Genomic DNA, 17510 nt, shown 5'->3' with positions numbered 1-17510 from the left:
AAAGATTTCTCTGACATAAAATCTTTTATATATTAAGGATATTGGAATAGTGCTGACCACAGAAGTTTCAAGAAATTCTTGAGTTGACTCAAACAGTTTGTAGTGATATGCAATTGGTATTCTGATGGTTGAAGCATTAAAGCCCCTTTTCCTCCTCCCTGGTGCACATGCTAATTGACTTTGTACATTTCCTATGGACACTTTGCGAATGTATCAGTCTCTGTCCATTGTTTCATCAAGTAAATAAATTTATTATTGGAGAAAAATTTAAAAAAAATAATAAACAGAAGTTGTGCTGAATAACCAGGGTATCTTTGTCCCTCACCACTTACAGCTTACAAATCTTGACCAACATGCCGCTACACGTTCCAATTCACACTGTCAACATGGCACCGAAGAACAGCCACTTCCTCGTTGGACTGCGCGATGGCAAACTCATCATCGTTGGCATTGGGAAACCAAACGAACTACGCAAGATCTTCTGAAGCGCCAAAATCAACTCAACATATTGGTTGAACGTACTTTAATTTTTCACAGCTGCCCACAAGTGGGTGACTCATTAACAATTTGTACATAACAGTTGATAATCCTGAAATTGTTAATTTTAATATCATCGCATTCTCTTCTTTCTAATATTATTTAATTGAAATATGAATAACCTTTCAACTCAGTTTTAACACTGTATAAATACTGATGTTTTCAAACTGATAAACTGTGTCATTACCTATTTGCATATTCATGAATGATTTAAATATTGCTGAGACATCTCTTTGTCAGGAGATATGTTCAATTCATTCAGATCATGAATATTCAAATATTTTTTATCAACATGAAACATGAATATTTATATGCTGTTACGATTGCATTGAGTAATTTAATTACATTTGTGGATTGGTCAGGCTTTTATTTAATCATATCACCCGCCTTATCTATTGGCCGGTCGTTTCAATTAGATTTTTGGGTGAATTATACGCATATGTAATATTTGTGTTTTCGATGGCACCATGCCAAGTTAGAAGTCATGTGTATTTACCAAATATGGACAAATACTGTCCATAATGGCACCGTGCAACGTTAGAAGTCATGTGTATTTACCAAATATGGACAAAAACTGTCTATTACTGTACCTCATGTTGTAACTCATATTGATATTTTTTTCTGAGACACTCAAAATCAAAATCAACTAGACTTCCCTTCAGACTTCCATAATGCACTTTGCCATCATGATAAGATAAGATATCTATCTTATCTTATCATGATAGCAAAATCTTTAATTTAGCATAGGCCACACTCCACTGTAAAACATGCAGGTGTAAATACGTTTCTTTTTTGTGATGAATGCAAGTGATTGAAAATTGGAAAAGTATGCTTTACTTAAATGTTACGGCTTTCTACTTTCATGAGTGAATATTTTTGAAATCACAGAAAAATCGCAATTATACAATACCAAGTGTATATTCAAATTTTTAAGGCTGGCCTTTGACCCCTAATTCATCATTTCTTCAAGGTTGACTTTATACCTCAAGCTACACAAGCTGATGCCCAATTTTTCATGTTTTCCTCAATCATCAAATGGAATTTACCAGAATAGAAAATCAATTTTTGTACAGAGAATATAAGTACAGGATAAATGTCTGAAATATAAATACAGCATTGTTGTACTCCAAAGAGAAGTGTGACCACATATTCAGATAAAGTTTGAGAAATATTCTAAACAGGTTCAGAAGAGCAGCTAAATAATGTAATGGTCATTATAGCGTTTTATTTCACTGATACTGTCTTATTGACAAGAAAATTGCTCATATGGAACTCTTGTTCCTGATTGGATAGTCCGTTGACCTTTCACACCATTTCACCATGTTCCTGATTGGGTAAGGTCTTGACCTTTAACCCCCATGTCACCATGTACAGGTCCAGCTGTGACATCAATCAAGTTGATCTGATGCAATGATGGAAGCCAAACTCAGTACTTGACCTTGATTTGACAAGCCCAATAAGATTTCCCCTATACTCTACGGTTTTGATGTTCAACAGGGTATTCAAGCAAAATTACCCCAGAACTCTAGTAAAATTTGCCTTCAATGTTTATACCACAACCATTTATCACTGTGACAGTAATTATAAGAAAATAAATAGGAAATAAAGGTCAAAGTTCAAAGTGCAATGCAACAGCCTACAGTTCCATGTCATTCCCTTAATGTCAAGTGTTAACAATGACAGCTTCCATGCCTTGGAAAGTGTAAACGTCCATTTACCTTTAACAGACTCATGTTATAAAATAATTACATCTTATGGAAATCAATGTAAGGCTGCCAACATTTTTTCAAAATGGCAGAAAATATCACTTCCAAAGTGATTGAGAAAATGTTTATGTGATTGTTTGCTTCAAAAATTCAGATTGGGGAGGGGAGAGATTTGGAGGAGGCAATCGATGAAAACATTATCTCGTGCTTATTCTCAGTGATCACCTTATGAAATACTTGTTGGCATGAGTGAAAATTACTACCATTTGAAAACTGACCTTTTAACCCTTTGAGGCCAAAGTCAATTTTTGTCGCCTTTATAAATTATAGCCCAGTCAATTTTTTTCAGATTTCTGCAAAAATTTTGATAAAAAACTTTAGCCAATGAAATGTGATGTCCATTTGGTCCAAAATTTTAAAAAATTACAGAAAAATTCATGGCAATGTTGCAGTAAAATTTGGTGGGAAAAAGTATAGCACTCAAAGGGTTAATATGCTCCTTTTGACACAATACCATTACTTTTGTTACCAAGTGGAATTTGCATTGATATTGTCCTTAGAAGTCTGACCAAAGGAAAGCAAATATATCAAGTTCCAATGGCTTAAAGACACATGCAAGCTATTTTTGCATCATAGATATATTTTTGCACATTTCACTGAAGCCCTGATTGTGGTTCGCTCAGAAAGAACCAAGGCAAACATGAATTTTAAGGATATTAATCAAACAAAAATAATCAAAAAGTATTTTATGTAGCTTTGTGATAAACTGACAAATACATCATATTTATAGCCGCACACTGTGCACTTAGCAAGGTGAAATGTTTACTGTCATAAATATACCTTAAGTTACTTTTCCAGTAGTTGTCATTTTAGCGGGCCTACTTAATGACAATATCTTGGCAAATTTTGCGCCCACACCGTACCAAATATAGTAAAACTAAAGTGGTTTTGTTCGTGATGATGTGTTGAGATGAGTTGAGGGTGGGAGACACAGGAGGGTCCATGGAATACGGGAAATTTTGTTTTCATCAGTGTTTTTTAGATGAATTTTGTCTTCCCACTTACAACATTGGTTGTTCGGGAAAATCTCCCTTGTACGTCATTAAAATAATATGAATAGAAGAAGTTGGCTTGACATCCCCCCAATAAAAAATCAACCTTCTCTCAGTAGCGGGAAGGAATTTTATTTCATCTCTCATGTTGTAAGTTCACTGTGACACTCAAATTCTTACCCTCAAAACTGTCCGGAAACAGTAGTCGTATTGAAAGAAAGAATTTCCCCATCGTATGGCTATTTCGGTTAAAATGTCATCTGTTTGTTTTACCAAGCTACAGTATGTGTCTTTCAGTGTTTGTAAGAAACTTAAGGTGAATATCTCATTTCAAAACAAATTCACTTCATCTCATAATTTATATCAAATTCTTTTGGAGGGACAGTTGCCTTCTCTTGAAATCAATTTGTCCTTTTGTTTTTACATGAGAGGCAATTTATTTCACATTTTGTAGAAATGATACATTCTTTAATATCAGTCATCCATGTCAACTCTAATACTGTTGCAAGTGAAACACTATACTGCTATGACTTAATTTTTGGTTCCCATAAAGCGACATGTTCTCAACACATTCCATAACACACAAGAAAAATTCCATTCAAAGTGAGACCTTTCATTTCAAAATTCTTTCCTGAGTGGAGGGGTGTCCACGAGGATGAGTTTTGTACCAGAATTTACATTCACTGAAATTCCTGCAGCCATTGCTAGTATATCACAGCCAAGTAAGGACCTGACATATTCAAGTCAGTAGAGCTACAAAATAACCTCCTGTAAAAAATACTAAGATGGTAGGTGCTGCGGTTTAGGAGTTTTTGACATGGATGGACATACATACATACAGACAGAAAGACATGCAAATGGATGCATGCAAATGAAGTGATTCACCTTATACGATAACCTCTCTTTGGTATATATACATATACCAAATGCAAGATAAAAACCAACAGAACTGCAATTACTTTCTTCTTTACTTAAGTCTCCAACTTTTGTACAACTGGACTTGTGTGTACAGTATTGTTACACCAGTAACATAATCACGACGAAATCAAATACATTATATCTCTCCCTACAAATGTGCAAATTTTGGTCTGACCCAGTAACCTAAATAGGGCAGTGGACCTTCACATTGTGAAGTCGGGGGTAAAAGTGTCAGCATATTACAATTTGTACAACAAGAGTGTCTGGAGAAAAAGACTAGCTTAAAGAAATCCTAGAGGAGTGAATGAAAACTTGTTTAATATTTACGATTAATTTAATCTTTTGGTAGCTCTACATTTAAGAGGGGAAGGGTAATTTCTTTTTGTACAAGGTGCAATAATCTAGATTTCATTGTATTGTATAGCTCATTTTGTTTGCATGTTTCTATCGTAATGTAGGTACCAGTCAGATTGTATGCTATTTTTGAAGACGCTTTTGCTAGATAGTGGTCTGTTTTCATTTTTTTTTAGAAAAGTATATACAATGTACAGGCTGTACGGAAATAAAACAGTCAAAGAGGTCTTACTTTGTCGTGTGTGTTTTGTCATGTTATATTCTTTGCATGCACGCTGCGAGATACTAGGTAGAGAGATTCAACTGTGCGAGGGCGCTCTGCAACCTGTTAGCATTGGAGGTTGTGAAGAGCCAGAGTGCCTGAATAGAGCTGAATCTTTCAGTCTGAGATATGTACAAGTAAAACTTCCCCGTACACTGAAAGGCTTGTAAATGGATACTCCGCCAACTCCAACATTAACCGTCACTGAGGGCGCTCTACAGGTTACTTTCAACTCACAGAAATTAAATACTGCTCACAAATGCTTCTCAAATATGCAAGGCAGCGTTTTGCCAAATTGAAACAATCATCAAAATCCAGTTACATGACAACATGGTGATTAAATCTTTTGTACAATCTAATACACTTTCTGGTTCATATTAAAAATCATAAAAGAGACAGCACACATTTCAATCTGTTAATGTTTTATTTTTTCAACACTAGAAGAAATGCATATTCTATTTTTTTTCTTATCTTGCTCCGTTTCAAGGTATATCTGTGAAAGCACACAATTAAAATTCATTCATTATACAGTTGATAAATATCAAACATATAATTTCACAAAACTTTCACAAGGGGACACCAATAAACTTCTCTGAAGTTTCTAGAAAAATAAAACCCCTGCATGCAGTATGAGCAAGGGAGCATTTATCAACTAAGGCCATACAGACGTAGAAGCGGATCAGGTGAAGGGTCACGACCTCTGAACTTTTGGAACACTGTTCTTGGGTGAGCACCTCCACCCATAGCCAGCACTGTGTCTCTGAATCTGGTAATGAGAATTCAAAAGAAAATTCATCAAATTAATGATGATATCATGGATATAAAACATTAACACAGGAACTTGAGTCATAGCTTTGAGCCTTTTTGACTAAACACTGAAGTAAGGAAACATTTCTCTGACAAAACTAGACTAATCTGCCCACCCCCAAATTCCATGTAAGCAGGTCCATGAATCAAACAGGTCAAACACTGGATTTAGGCCAAACCAAGGTGTTGACAGGGGTAAGCAGTTTGCTTTTATTAACACAGGCACCAACAGCAAATTGTCACCATTTCTTAGGGCTATTTGAATAGTAAACCCAGAGCTGTTGAAGCTAACAGAGTCTATATATATGAACCCTAAACTGCAACTTAAAAATGACCTGCGTACCTTTTGCCAACTTTAGCTATGGCTTCTCTGTTGGTCAGGCCAACCTCTTGGAATGCTTCAAATGCATCAGCTGACATAACCTGCATGGAAATGAACAGTATAAAGCCGTGCCAAACATATTATTTTTGTATCTTTCCAAGTAAACCTAACATGAAAGTTCACTAATGGATATCTCCTCCATGTCAATGATGAAAATAATCAACTTGTAAGTGAAAATGAGAACAGATTCTTTTGTTTTTAATTTTGCACAGTCTTCATCTAAACGTTCAAATGTAGCAAAAAATAGCATGTATTACAGTATGCTATATATCAGAATAAAGTCTATAAATTTCTTTTATTTGTAGACTACAAATTTTAATTTATTGTGAACGCTGAGTGTGAATCCTCCTGAAGAAATGCCCATGTGCTGTGCAAATGCGATTGGAGAAACAACATTATGAAGTACATGTACTGATAACATAGACATGTTGGTCACTGAAAACAAGTTCTGCACTCACCTCTGCCCATTTGTAGGAGTAATAGCCGGCTGAATATCCACCGGCAAAGATATGGAGAAACGAACATGGAAAACAATCCTCCTGTAATTCCACAAAACACAAGAATGCAAAACTTTTTTACATTATTCAAAAGTTAGAATGAAGGTTTAAGCTGGCTATGGCACTTGGTAAGAAACGTGATGCATACCACTTGTTGGGTTTTTGATATCCTCCAAAAATATTACAAATTCCGATCTACAGCAACTGAATGTAATTATGTTTGCTGCAACCTCAATACTTTACAAATAATATATATATTCTGAAATTTTGATATATTCAGGCTAATGATGGACATCAGATGGATAAGAAATGCGATGGAAACAATGAAACATGGTTCAATGTAGAAGTTCTCTTTGCATCAATGTAATTCACCTTGAACTGTAGAACCCTTGGGAAAAGGACATTGCTTTTTCACAAATATCAGTATTGCTCAGTTCTCTTACCGGTAAAGGTTTGATGATGGTGTACTCAGCAGCTATTCTCTTCATGATGTCTGACCAGTGATCATTGCTGAGTAGAGAAGAGTGATAACAAACAGACAAACAGAAAGAGGTAGATATTTAGATATGAGTTGGGAGGGAGACCAGATAGTCCTTAATATCATGAGCCTTTAGAAAAACATAGACGTGAATGCGCTCAGTATTGGTTGTACTGGCTAGCTACACTGTCTGCAGCCAAGACCTGTCAAAGCACCGCTCAAATATTGAATCATCGTTTTTTAGCACTACCGGTATGTTGTGCAGTCAAGAATGATCACTAGCCGGTGTAGTGAATTAAATCATCCACAAATAATGTAATGAAGAACTGATCAAATAAATGTCGCTTGGTAGTGACTTGGCTAAATATATTTTCAATGGAAAATCATGTCAAACACAAATTGAACTCACTTGGTGTGTAGTTCCATGTCCAGAGCTCCAAAATACAACTGTCTCAGCATCTGTAAGCCAGCATTGTACTTCCGTGCTGTAATGGATTAGTTTCAATATTTCAGTTCTATCTCAAATACAGGACATCATATAACTTCTGAAGTCAAAAATTGCACATCAAAATATTTTGCTTAAAAGTCCATATAAGATATTACAATTGCGTCATCACCTTTGACTAGCTGTTCAAAGAGGTGTTTTGGAAGCGTTTCCCCTGTCTGGTAGTGGCCACTGATGGTTGCCATGGTTACCTCATCATAGACCCAATTCTCCATGAACTGTGAGGGCAGCTCCACGGCATCCCATTCGATGTTGTTGATGCCGGCGGCGTCCGCGTAGGGAACTTGTGTCAGCATGTGCTGAAGGCCATGGCCAAACTGGTAAAATTGACAAATATCAGGTAAGCAAGTAGAAATGTTGCCATCTGAAAATCTGATTTCAATCAGAGTTAATTTATGCGATGGTTGCTTTTAAAGCAACTAAGACATGAGCTACGCTTTGATGATTGTCAGTTTTCATGTGATGCCCTCATACGGCCTACTTCTTCCATGAAACAAAAGTGTTCACAATAACAGTGTATACCTTAGCTGCTGTCATTGCATCAACAATAAATAAAGTTACTGGTAATCTAGTGAAACCAATGAAAACAAAAGGTGGTAGAAATACTGTGAAATGGTAGAAGGTCATAGATACTGTATATAAGCAGTTCCTGGCAGGCAAGGAAAGCTAAATTAAATGTTGTTTACTGGCAGTCTTAACTGTCTACTTAGGCTATAACTTGAAAAACTTTTACTTTCTATTACATAGATTTGAAATTTGAAATTTATAAAATGTCATACCTCGTGAAACAAAGTCTCCACTTCTCTGAAGTTCATCAATGACGGCCTGTCTTTGACTGGTGGACTCTGATTACATATCAAATACGCCACTGGTTTCCTGCCCAGAAGTTTGCTTTTTCCTGTAAAACAAGACAAGCTGTCACTGTTGGGTATTTTTGGATACATTTCAATACAAATGGCAATATCACTTGCACCATTTCTCTCTTTGGAAAAACAGTCTGAGATAAAGTTTCTGAGAACGACACATTGCACTGCACAGTGTAGATACAGTATAGTATGGGTTGCATTACTATAGGTCACATAATATGTCAGGTAAAAATGAGGTAAAATTGTCATTTTGCCATTTATCACTTTCTGTCCATGATAACCTTTCTTACCCAGCGCCACATCCATCCATGCGCCTCCTCTCTTCTCTGCCGGTCGGCTGTACGGATCCAAAAAGAACGATGCTACATGCTCTCCTAGAATTTACAAATAAATAAACAGTATTTATTTATTTATTTATTAACTTACTTAATTTATTTCATTAATCAATTTCTTCAGATATTAAAAGTGATAAATGTACACAAGTAAATAACAAAATACGTTGACATAGCCAGTCTAGATCAATGCATGTTAGGATGAGAAAAAAATTTATTTCTTGGCCGAATAGAAATAATCTGAGTGCTGTATTCCAGCCAATTCAAAACAATTTAACAAAAATTGTCTCTGGTAGTCTTACCATTGTCATTGAGAATATCAAAGAATCTGACATCTTCATGCCATATCTCTGCTTTACCATCAGCTGGCTGTGGGGAAAAAATTGTGCAGTGTAACTAGGTCGGATACCACTGTGAGTATAACTCTACCAGGAATGAACATAAATTTGTGTCTGTCTTTAAGCTTTTGAACAAAACCATGGAAACATCACTTTCTGTTTGGTTTTAAAATATATCAACACAAGCTGTGGACTGCGGTATAATTTTTTTTTAGAGTCTGAAAATATGTCTCAGAGTTGCTTTCTACATTCAAACAATGACACAATTCATAAAATAACCCTGATGGCTTCATCGGATAGGCTTATGTTCATGTGAAGTCTCATAACTTTGACTTTCATTTTTTCCCAAGGTAAATCAGTCAACCAACAGGAGTTGACCAGATCACACACACATATAGGATTAGGTGTTTCCCAGCTACTGCAAATTATGCCAAAACTGCAGAGGTCAATATAAAGTTGTCAATTGGACAGTCAATGGAGTGTATGCAGTGAACGCAAACTTCACAACTTACAACAAACGCATATTACTTTTTTTTCTGTTCGCTGTCACAAGAACTGAATCCCTGAGTTTTAAGAAGGACTTTCAAACTATATGTAATTGACTTTTAATTTTACACATAACTTAATTTTGGTGTCATCAAGCAACGGTTAGACATACCTTTATTTTGACACCAAACAGAAATGACGTCAGGTCAAATAATCCTTGTAGCACTTTGTCCAAGGGGAAATACGGTCTCAGTTCTTCTTCACTGAAACTGAACCAAAAATGTTTGTTCTTGATTATGAAAGAGAACTGTCGAAAGTTTGTTCTATGAAAGTTTTCGGAAACATTTAAAATTTTCTGTTTTGAGGCACATATTACCTTCAGTGTTTAAAACTACCTAAACCACTGTGTATATATATTCCAAAATAATTGTGAGTTACATGATACAGCTTTGGTTCTCAACACAAGTTGCCAAAAATGCTCTCTAAAGTAACAATATTTGGTCAACTTACTTGAAGAGATGTTCCCGTTGTCTTTCAGACCAATACGGCAGATCCCACTGAGCCAGGTCTCCCTGGAAACCGTTGCTACGTGCAAATGACCTGAGTTGATCAATCTCCCTGGGTTAATTGGGGAAATAAGCAATAATGTGAATCCATGAATACAACAAATTTGATACAAATGAGTGGAATGATTTGGACACAGTATGACTTATAACACATGATAGACACCTCTACCAACTACTGAAATACAGGATGTCATCTATCTGGGCAAAAAAGACATAAACAACTATAATACTTAATAATTCACATTAGAAAGTGTCTCAAGCCCAGACATTCCGACTGGCAAATTTTCACAATACTTGGCTGGTTTACTGCTTGTGGGGGCTAATTTTGAAGCTTGTGTAGTAATTAAACTGTTCACCATCTTAGCTTTGTGAAAATCAAAAACTTAATTTTTCCCCATACAGTGGACAGGGCGATGGCGGCCATTTTGAATTTCAAATATCAGCAAATGTTAGGTAATTTGTTTCTTTCTTACCAAAATTTGTACAGTGGTCCCTGATTTTTATTCTTGTGAGAAAATGGTTAAAGGTTTCCTTGAGGAAAGTTGGAGCAAAGTTTAAGTATTCAATTTTCAATGTGCATACACTGTTTTATCAAAATATTATGGTGTGGTAAAGTAAAATATTAAACTGTGAAATGCTTTGGCCTTGGTTCTACATGTACCTGTGAATCATTAAAAAAATTTTGCGAAATAAACACATCTTAAGTTGCAGTACACAGAAAAATCACATTCATTCTGGATATTATTATCTATTGTATAATTTCTACCTCTGAGCTGCCTCTTTGCATTTTGCCTTCAGACTTCGGATCAGAGTCATCACTTCATCAACATCTTTGGCCATTTTAGATTTCAGTGACATGGCAGCGTAGTTTTCAAAACCTAGAATTTTCACATTTTCTTGTCTGCAAGAGAGGTGTAGTTACGAATTTAAAATCAGAAATGATTGAAACAATATTGTCAAAATTTCACATATGTAGTACAACCACTGATTACTTAGTGAACTCTTAAATCCAATGAATTTTTCTTTCATTCTTAATGTTCGCTAAATTTACTTTTTTGAATTGCACACAATTAGTGTTTTTGTTTCGGCAATGGTTAATCGTACAGTAGAGTGTTAAAGAAATTGTTACACGCCGAGTACCGGAAGTCATGAAAGGGAGGGGGTTGTAGAAGCTGCACAAGTACTACAAGCACAATGCACTGTGTACTATACCGTATACGATGCTGTTGTTGACAAATAAATTCGGGTCCAGATTAAAAGTCACTTGTCAACGATAACAACGGACACTATACACATACCGTAAAGCCTGTTTTGACAAGTTGGACAGATGGAATTTCACCATGATTTTGGGCATGGAAAAAGAATCAGCATTACACAAGGAGAAAGCAAATACTTAAAAAAATCTGTTAAAACTTACAGCCAATGGAGCGTGAAGTCTCACCTTAATTTTCTGATAATTTCAATGTTTTCAACATTACTGTTATTTCCCTGAGATGCTCTGGTGATGAACGCCCTGTAAAGTGTCTCTCTCAAGTCTCTGCGTTTACTGTGTTTCATGAAAGGTTCGTAACACGGCATATCCAGGGTGACTTTCCAGGGACCATTGTCTGGATCAACACTGCAGAATGCAATTGAAAGAAACGGTATGATCTATCCATGAATGCTGTCCGGGGTAATGCCAATATTTGAAACACACTCTTCCGGTGAAAATTGGCAAAGTGACTAGCAACAATATTTGCATGTTAAAATTACAAAAACATGTTTTAATGGATATTGCAAATTTCCTAGCAACTGTTGCTCAGCATTTAAAGTTGACTTCGCTGGTAAAGCCTGACTGTGCGTAATTTTCTGGTGAATCACTAACAATCCTTGTCATGTAAGGTGACCCCCCACCACAGTCAATCACATTCATATTCTAATGACATACCGTACATTTATAATTAATTTGTACTTACTTTGCTTTATCTTCTGCGGCACTGAATGCCATCAGTTGTCGTAAGGACAAAGGCAAGCCATCGACATCCTGTTTGTCCGTCAGCAATATATGGAATGACTTGACGGAATCTAAAACATTGTTGCTGATGACAGCAAAAACAAACATGATAATATACAGAAGTGAGAAACTGAACTTGATATGGTTTGTCATAACAGTGGTACAAGTGCAATGCTAACAAATCTGATTGCCAGAGTACCAAAGATTTGTATGTACACCTGGTGTGGATTAATATGCAAATCAAACATCTATCAAGAAATACAGCAGCACTTTCCTCTAATTTTAATACATCATATTGACATATCAAATAGCCAAACGGATGATTTGATTGCCAAACAAGCAGCTAACACTATTTCCGTGGCTCATCGCACAATCAGCATGCTACATCTTCTAACTATGTCATCCATGAAAAGGACAAAACAGAACAGGGGACGAAAACATGAACACATCCTGAAAGAACAATCAAATGATTTTTACCTGAAGTCAGTGCTCAGTTGGGCCAACTTGAGTCTGTTGTTATTGAACTGTTCTTTAGTTGCTCCAGTCAACTCCACACCGCCGAGTCGAGCTGCTAACAAACTGGAATCAATAATTCTGTGTTGTGCGTCATCTAATGAGCCATTAATTTCTTTTAATTTCTGGAGGAAAAAAGTGATAAGCCCACATTGTGACATGAGCACATGTGATAACATTGAAGGACTAGGAGCTCTTGTATCAGACACAATGCTTGGATCAGGTTACCTACACAATTTTTCTGGGCAGGGTACCTTTCTTGTGTATTTGACAAAAAAACAGGGTCCAACTTTGTAGAACGCACCTTGGAACAGATATGGACTCTCTAGTATTTACAATACAGTGCTAATCTACAGTTTGTGAGGTTTATTTTGTAGCTCTTGGATGGAATAAAGTTTTCACCATGATATTGCTTTTGTGAAACTTGAAAATTTAATTTTCTCAAAAGAATTAACACACGGATGGCAGCATTTGAATTTCAAATATTGGTAATTTCAGCTAATTTACAGAATTTTATTGGTAATGAGGGGTAATTTGTTTTTGTAGTAAAATATTTTGAGTGGTGACCCCGCTTTTCATTTGATTTTGAAAGAAAATCGTTAAAAGTTGCATTGAGCAAAGTTTGAGCAAAAATTTTTCAATTTCAAGGCCCATATTATCTGAGGATACTACCGTTTGGGATGAACAAATACCAGCATATGCACCAGGATAGAGTTAAATTGTTGTATAGCATATAGTTACCAAGTGTTCATCAGTCTTGCTGCTTCCCAAACTGTTGTATCACGTTCAGAAAAGCATCATTTTTTGCGCAAAAAAGTGAAGTTTGAGACTCCCAACAAATTGTAGAGTGGAAGAGCTCCACTGTCTGTGGACTCCCAAAGGTTAAGGACAAACATGGTGTCTGTCTTTAAACTGTGTTACTCATCTTTCTTCTGAGGACTAGCAACACATCACAGCTGCCAGCTCAAATTTTAATAAATAAGAGTCATGTGATTGGTGAACTTGGAGTTAAAAGTATCCCCTATGAATTCCACAAAACATTCTGTATCAGAAATAGACTATATAGCTCACCATTAACTGTACTGATCACTTACTTTGATTGCATTGTAAATATCTACACTCTGTGAAAGTTTTGTTGAGGCTTGTATCACCACTGGCTGGATCTGCTGATACGCGTTTCTCAGCTCGTCACTGTTCCGTACCCCCATCAGATGATTTACCACACTCCAGCCGTATCCCAAGGGGGCCCCTCCTCTTTCTAGCGCATCAAATATGGCAGGCCATGTCTTCTTTTGGGATGGATCTGGAAGGAAAAACTGGAAGTGTCTCAATTCATTCTGAAAGAAAAACTTTTTTGTTGCATTCTGGATATATGCTTCAATCCATGGCCTTTGTTATGTGACAGTATTCGGTCAAATTTCACATGGTTTCCCTGCTTGTTATATCAAAAAACACTGTCCAGAACATTTCTAAGTATCAAAACAAATGCAGTGAGTTCTAATCATAGGAGGAAACTGCTGCACTCATGTACTGAGATGTGCATGTTGTGGACTTCATTGTGTCCACACACTATTTTTGCTAAGATTTAGGAAGAAAGGTGAGGGGGGATGGGAGAACTCCAGTAACATGACTGGGGAAGCCTGGCAAGATTTACAAGAGTACAAACCTTGACAAAAATGTTGCCATATGTTAAATTGGCAGGTGTATATTCAGGTTGAGTGAGGATGACAAAGAATAATTAAATCTAAAATAAAGAAAAGTTTTCAAACTTTCTCTATTATTACTGAACAGCAAAGTGGGCAACAGCGGAGGTATATCTTGGTCTACTGCAACATAACCTTCTTGATAAGGAACAGTACCCAATGATGATTTGATGATTTTTTCAATATTTTGTTTTCTATGCCAATTGCTAGTTCTTATTCTTCTCACAAAGCATGTTGAAACACCCAACGAACATGGGCCATTTTTCACTGAAACTGAAAAAAATTGAAACAAATGTGAAACAAGGTAAGATACCGGTAAACCTACCTACCAAGTCCATTTCCACATCTTTGATATTTTCTATAAAATCACCCACCAGCTTCTGCACTCCGGGTATGACATGTTCAGCCTTGACCTCAGTAAATTTGGGAAGGCCCTCTTGCTTGAGTAAAGGGTTGTCGCTTTGGGACACGCTGCAGTATCTATCAATTGGTAAATAATACAAGTAATTGTTGACTCGGCACGTACTGGAACTGACCAATTGGACAACCACAAGAATGCTTAAAATGATGAAACAGATATTCATCCTGCGAATACAAAATAAAATTATGCTGCCAGCTAAAATCTGGTATCATTAAATCAGTATTTGATCAATTCATTACAGTTTTAAATGGTAACCACCTTTTCTGGCACTTTTGCGAAGACAGTCGTAAGTTCCCATAGAGTTAACCTGTCCAACCCCGATACCCTGTGAACAGATCCACACTTACATTGAGAACAATGGGTTCAGGCTAAACCATAGTGGTGAAAGGGTTAAATAATACTTATGCATGAACATTTCAGAAGCTCTATTCTCAGGCCAAGAAAGGCGCAACATCCATCTGCTGTCATTACACACTTATTGGTGGGATGTTTTTGACTGCAATGTTTAAGGTAAGTACATACCATGGACCAGACAGAACTATAACAAGTTTGAGGCTAACATGAAAGTAATTTATATGCATTGTATCTTTGTAATTTGTCATATATAAATTTCAGACAGTGCTGCTGATCAGAACTGCAGAGACATCCAAGGGTGAGAGGTCATTTTGGTTAATGAAAATTTTGACTATCAATTTGCATTTGAATATTTTTCTGTGAGGATTTAGGCAATACCTGAAGCTTATTCAACAAAACTTTAAAATAATTACGCGTGCATACATTCAAAGTATTTAGCTACATATTGAACTTTGCCTGTAATAATCGAATATAACCCTTTGAGCGCCTAAGTCAACTTTTGTTGCCTTTATAAAAAGTACCTCAGTCAAATTTTTTCAGATTTTTGCCAAATTTTGATGAAAACCTGTAGCAAATGAAATGTGATGTCCGTTTGGTCCAAAATGATCAAAAAAAATTACATAAAATTTACAAAAATTGTTAAAATGTTGCACTAAAATTTTGGTGGGAAAAATTACAGCACTCAAAGGGTTAATTACTAAAATTTCATGCAGCTAGCATAACACTTTGTATCTGTGACTTGAATGACACTTCTTTCATTTGGAACAAACTTGGCATTTTTAAACATAAGGACTCAATATTCGGTCAAATTTTTGCACAGAGCTGTGTCTTCAGATGCAAGACAGAGACAATTTATGAGGAACTAAAAGGGAAATTATCAAGGAGAAAATTATCAATATCTACACGACACGAGATTATTTACCTTCTCCAGGAACATCTTCTCCTTCTCAACAACAATTCACGGCATCCCAGCCTGAAGAAACCAAGGCCATACCTTACACCCATGGCAGCACAACACTGTCACTCACTGGCTCTATTTTTATTGCTGGAGAGTGTCACTCAGTACTCCCCTTTGTCAATTAACCTAAAGGTAAAAGTGCAGAGACAATGTCTGAAGCAAGCCTAGCTGTTGCTTTACTGTTTTACCGTCCAACTCAAAAATTCAAGCTACTGTACTGAAGCTATTCTGAAGCTCTGCCATGCAGGGTTGTGTGTAACCAGCGTTATACGGTGTGGTGGGAGGCCGTATAACGCTGGTAACACACATCCCTGCCATGCAGAGCTATTCTGAAGAATGCATCAGTCCCTGTTCGAAAGACTAAGACATATAACCAATTGCAAGCGATTTGAGTGGTACTAGTAGCAGGTACCGCCAACTGAGCTGTTCATGCAAAAAGGTGTTAATGCGCAGTTTTTCAGCGGGCAGGCAAAGTTCAAAACTAAAGTAGGCAGAGAGAAAAAAATTGATATTTACTGTGGGCGGAGAAGAAATTTCATTACCGGGTATTTTCAGTTGGAGGGGAAAAGTTTTTTGACAGTGGGTACCGGAAAATACGTAGAGGGAGGGGAAGCCATGGTTGACAGAACTGGAGGGGAGATTAAGTGCCTAACTTAGCGTCTTAGAGGGGAGAAATGTTCAAAGGTATACTGCTAGCTGCTCGCCCGGTTTTGCATTGATCTGGGTTGCCTAGTGGGCATCTAGTGGGCAATGGGGAATTTCAGTTGTGGGGAGAGGGCAGTGAGGAGCTGGAAATTGTGGGAAGCGTGGAGTGGACAGTCAATAGATACTAGAGGGCAATGGGCATCAAAATTCAGTGGGAGGGCACATTTTTCGTGTATGCCTGTGGGAGGGCAGTTATTATGAACAGCTCCACTTTCCCCTCCAAATTTCAGGTCAAGGTAAAAATAAGTAAAATCGGTATATAGGCCTTCAAAACATGTTTTGTGATGATTTTGCGAAATTGATGAAATTTATCGGTTGGCGGCACCTGTAGTAGTCCGTCCAAAAACTGTGCTGTATATACACAAGGTACTTAGAATACTATAAGCCTGCCCTGCGAACGATGCTGTGTGTTCCCGGCGTGTAAAGCATTGTACGCAGGGATATAGGATTGATGAGATATTACTTACTGTATGATTGAACTTCAATTGCTGGAGATCGAAAAGAGTTTACGTTTGCATACACACTTTATATTTGTGATCGGATCATCGACAGCGGCGCCACAATACAGCCGTGCTGGAGAGATTTACACAAGCATGACAAGATTTCTATCCAGAGTAAAAGGTTAAAGGTTAAAGCGTGTGGTGGCGCTGTTTCAAATCAGCACTTATATCATGCATACATGACTTGCTTGTATCCTATTGGGGCCTAAGGGCCCCGGGTCTGGGGCGTGTCTCCAATGTTGTCTTGTTTGTCAGTTTGTTTGTTTACAAATACGTA

General features: G+C 36.9%; 2 protein-coding genes across 3 annotated transcripts in view; one reads left to right on the top strand and one right to left on the bottom strand.

The window, feature by feature from the left end:
• The window catches only part of LOC139143704 (neurobeachin-like protein 1), a 63001-nt gene extending 58208 nt beyond the window's left edge, over positions 1-4793 (top strand). The window contains 1 exon segment of the mRNA XM_070714232.1: positions 335-4793. Coding sequence (XP_070570333.1) covers positions 335-485 — 151 coding nt within the window. The 3' untranslated portion in view covers positions 486-4793.
• Positions 4794-5237: 444 nt separating this feature from the next.
• LOC139143705 (uncharacterized) lies at positions 5238-17364 on the bottom strand. 2 transcript variants are annotated; one of them, XM_070714233.1, is made up of 19 exons: positions 17201-17364; positions 15993-16154; positions 14621-14880; positions 13687-13895; positions 12557-12717; positions 12042-12164; positions 11528-11704; positions 10853-10987; positions 10031-10138; positions 9693-9789; positions 8999-9065; positions 8655-8738; positions 8278-8396; positions 7611-7815; positions 7403-7478; positions 6959-7025; positions 6477-6557; positions 5980-6059; positions 5238-5595 (listed from the first exon to the last, which is right to left on the bottom strand). In XM_070714233.1, the coding sequence occupies exons 2-19, from the start codon at positions 16073-16075 to the stop codon at positions 5478-5480; spliced, it is 2250 nt and encodes a 749-aa protein (XP_070570334.1). In that variant the 5' UTR covers positions 16076-16154; positions 17201-17364; the 3' UTR covers positions 5238-5477. The 2 variants fall into 2 exon arrangements, with proteins under 2 accessions (XP_070570334.1, XP_070570335.1); XM_070714234.1 differs by having other exon boundaries at positions 14621-14775.
• Between the last annotated feature and the right edge of the window lie 146 nt (positions 17365-17510).

This window comes from Ptychodera flava, chromosome 11 (genome assembly GCF_041260155.1).
Source record: "Ptychodera flava strain L36383 chromosome 11, AS_Pfla_20210202, whole genome shotgun sequence".
Classification (NCBI taxonomy): Eukaryota; Metazoa; Hemichordata; class Enteropneusta; family Ptychoderidae; genus Ptychodera; species Ptychodera flava.
Note: the sequence above shows the minus strand (reverse complement) of the source record. Positions and strands in the feature narration are given on the sequence as shown.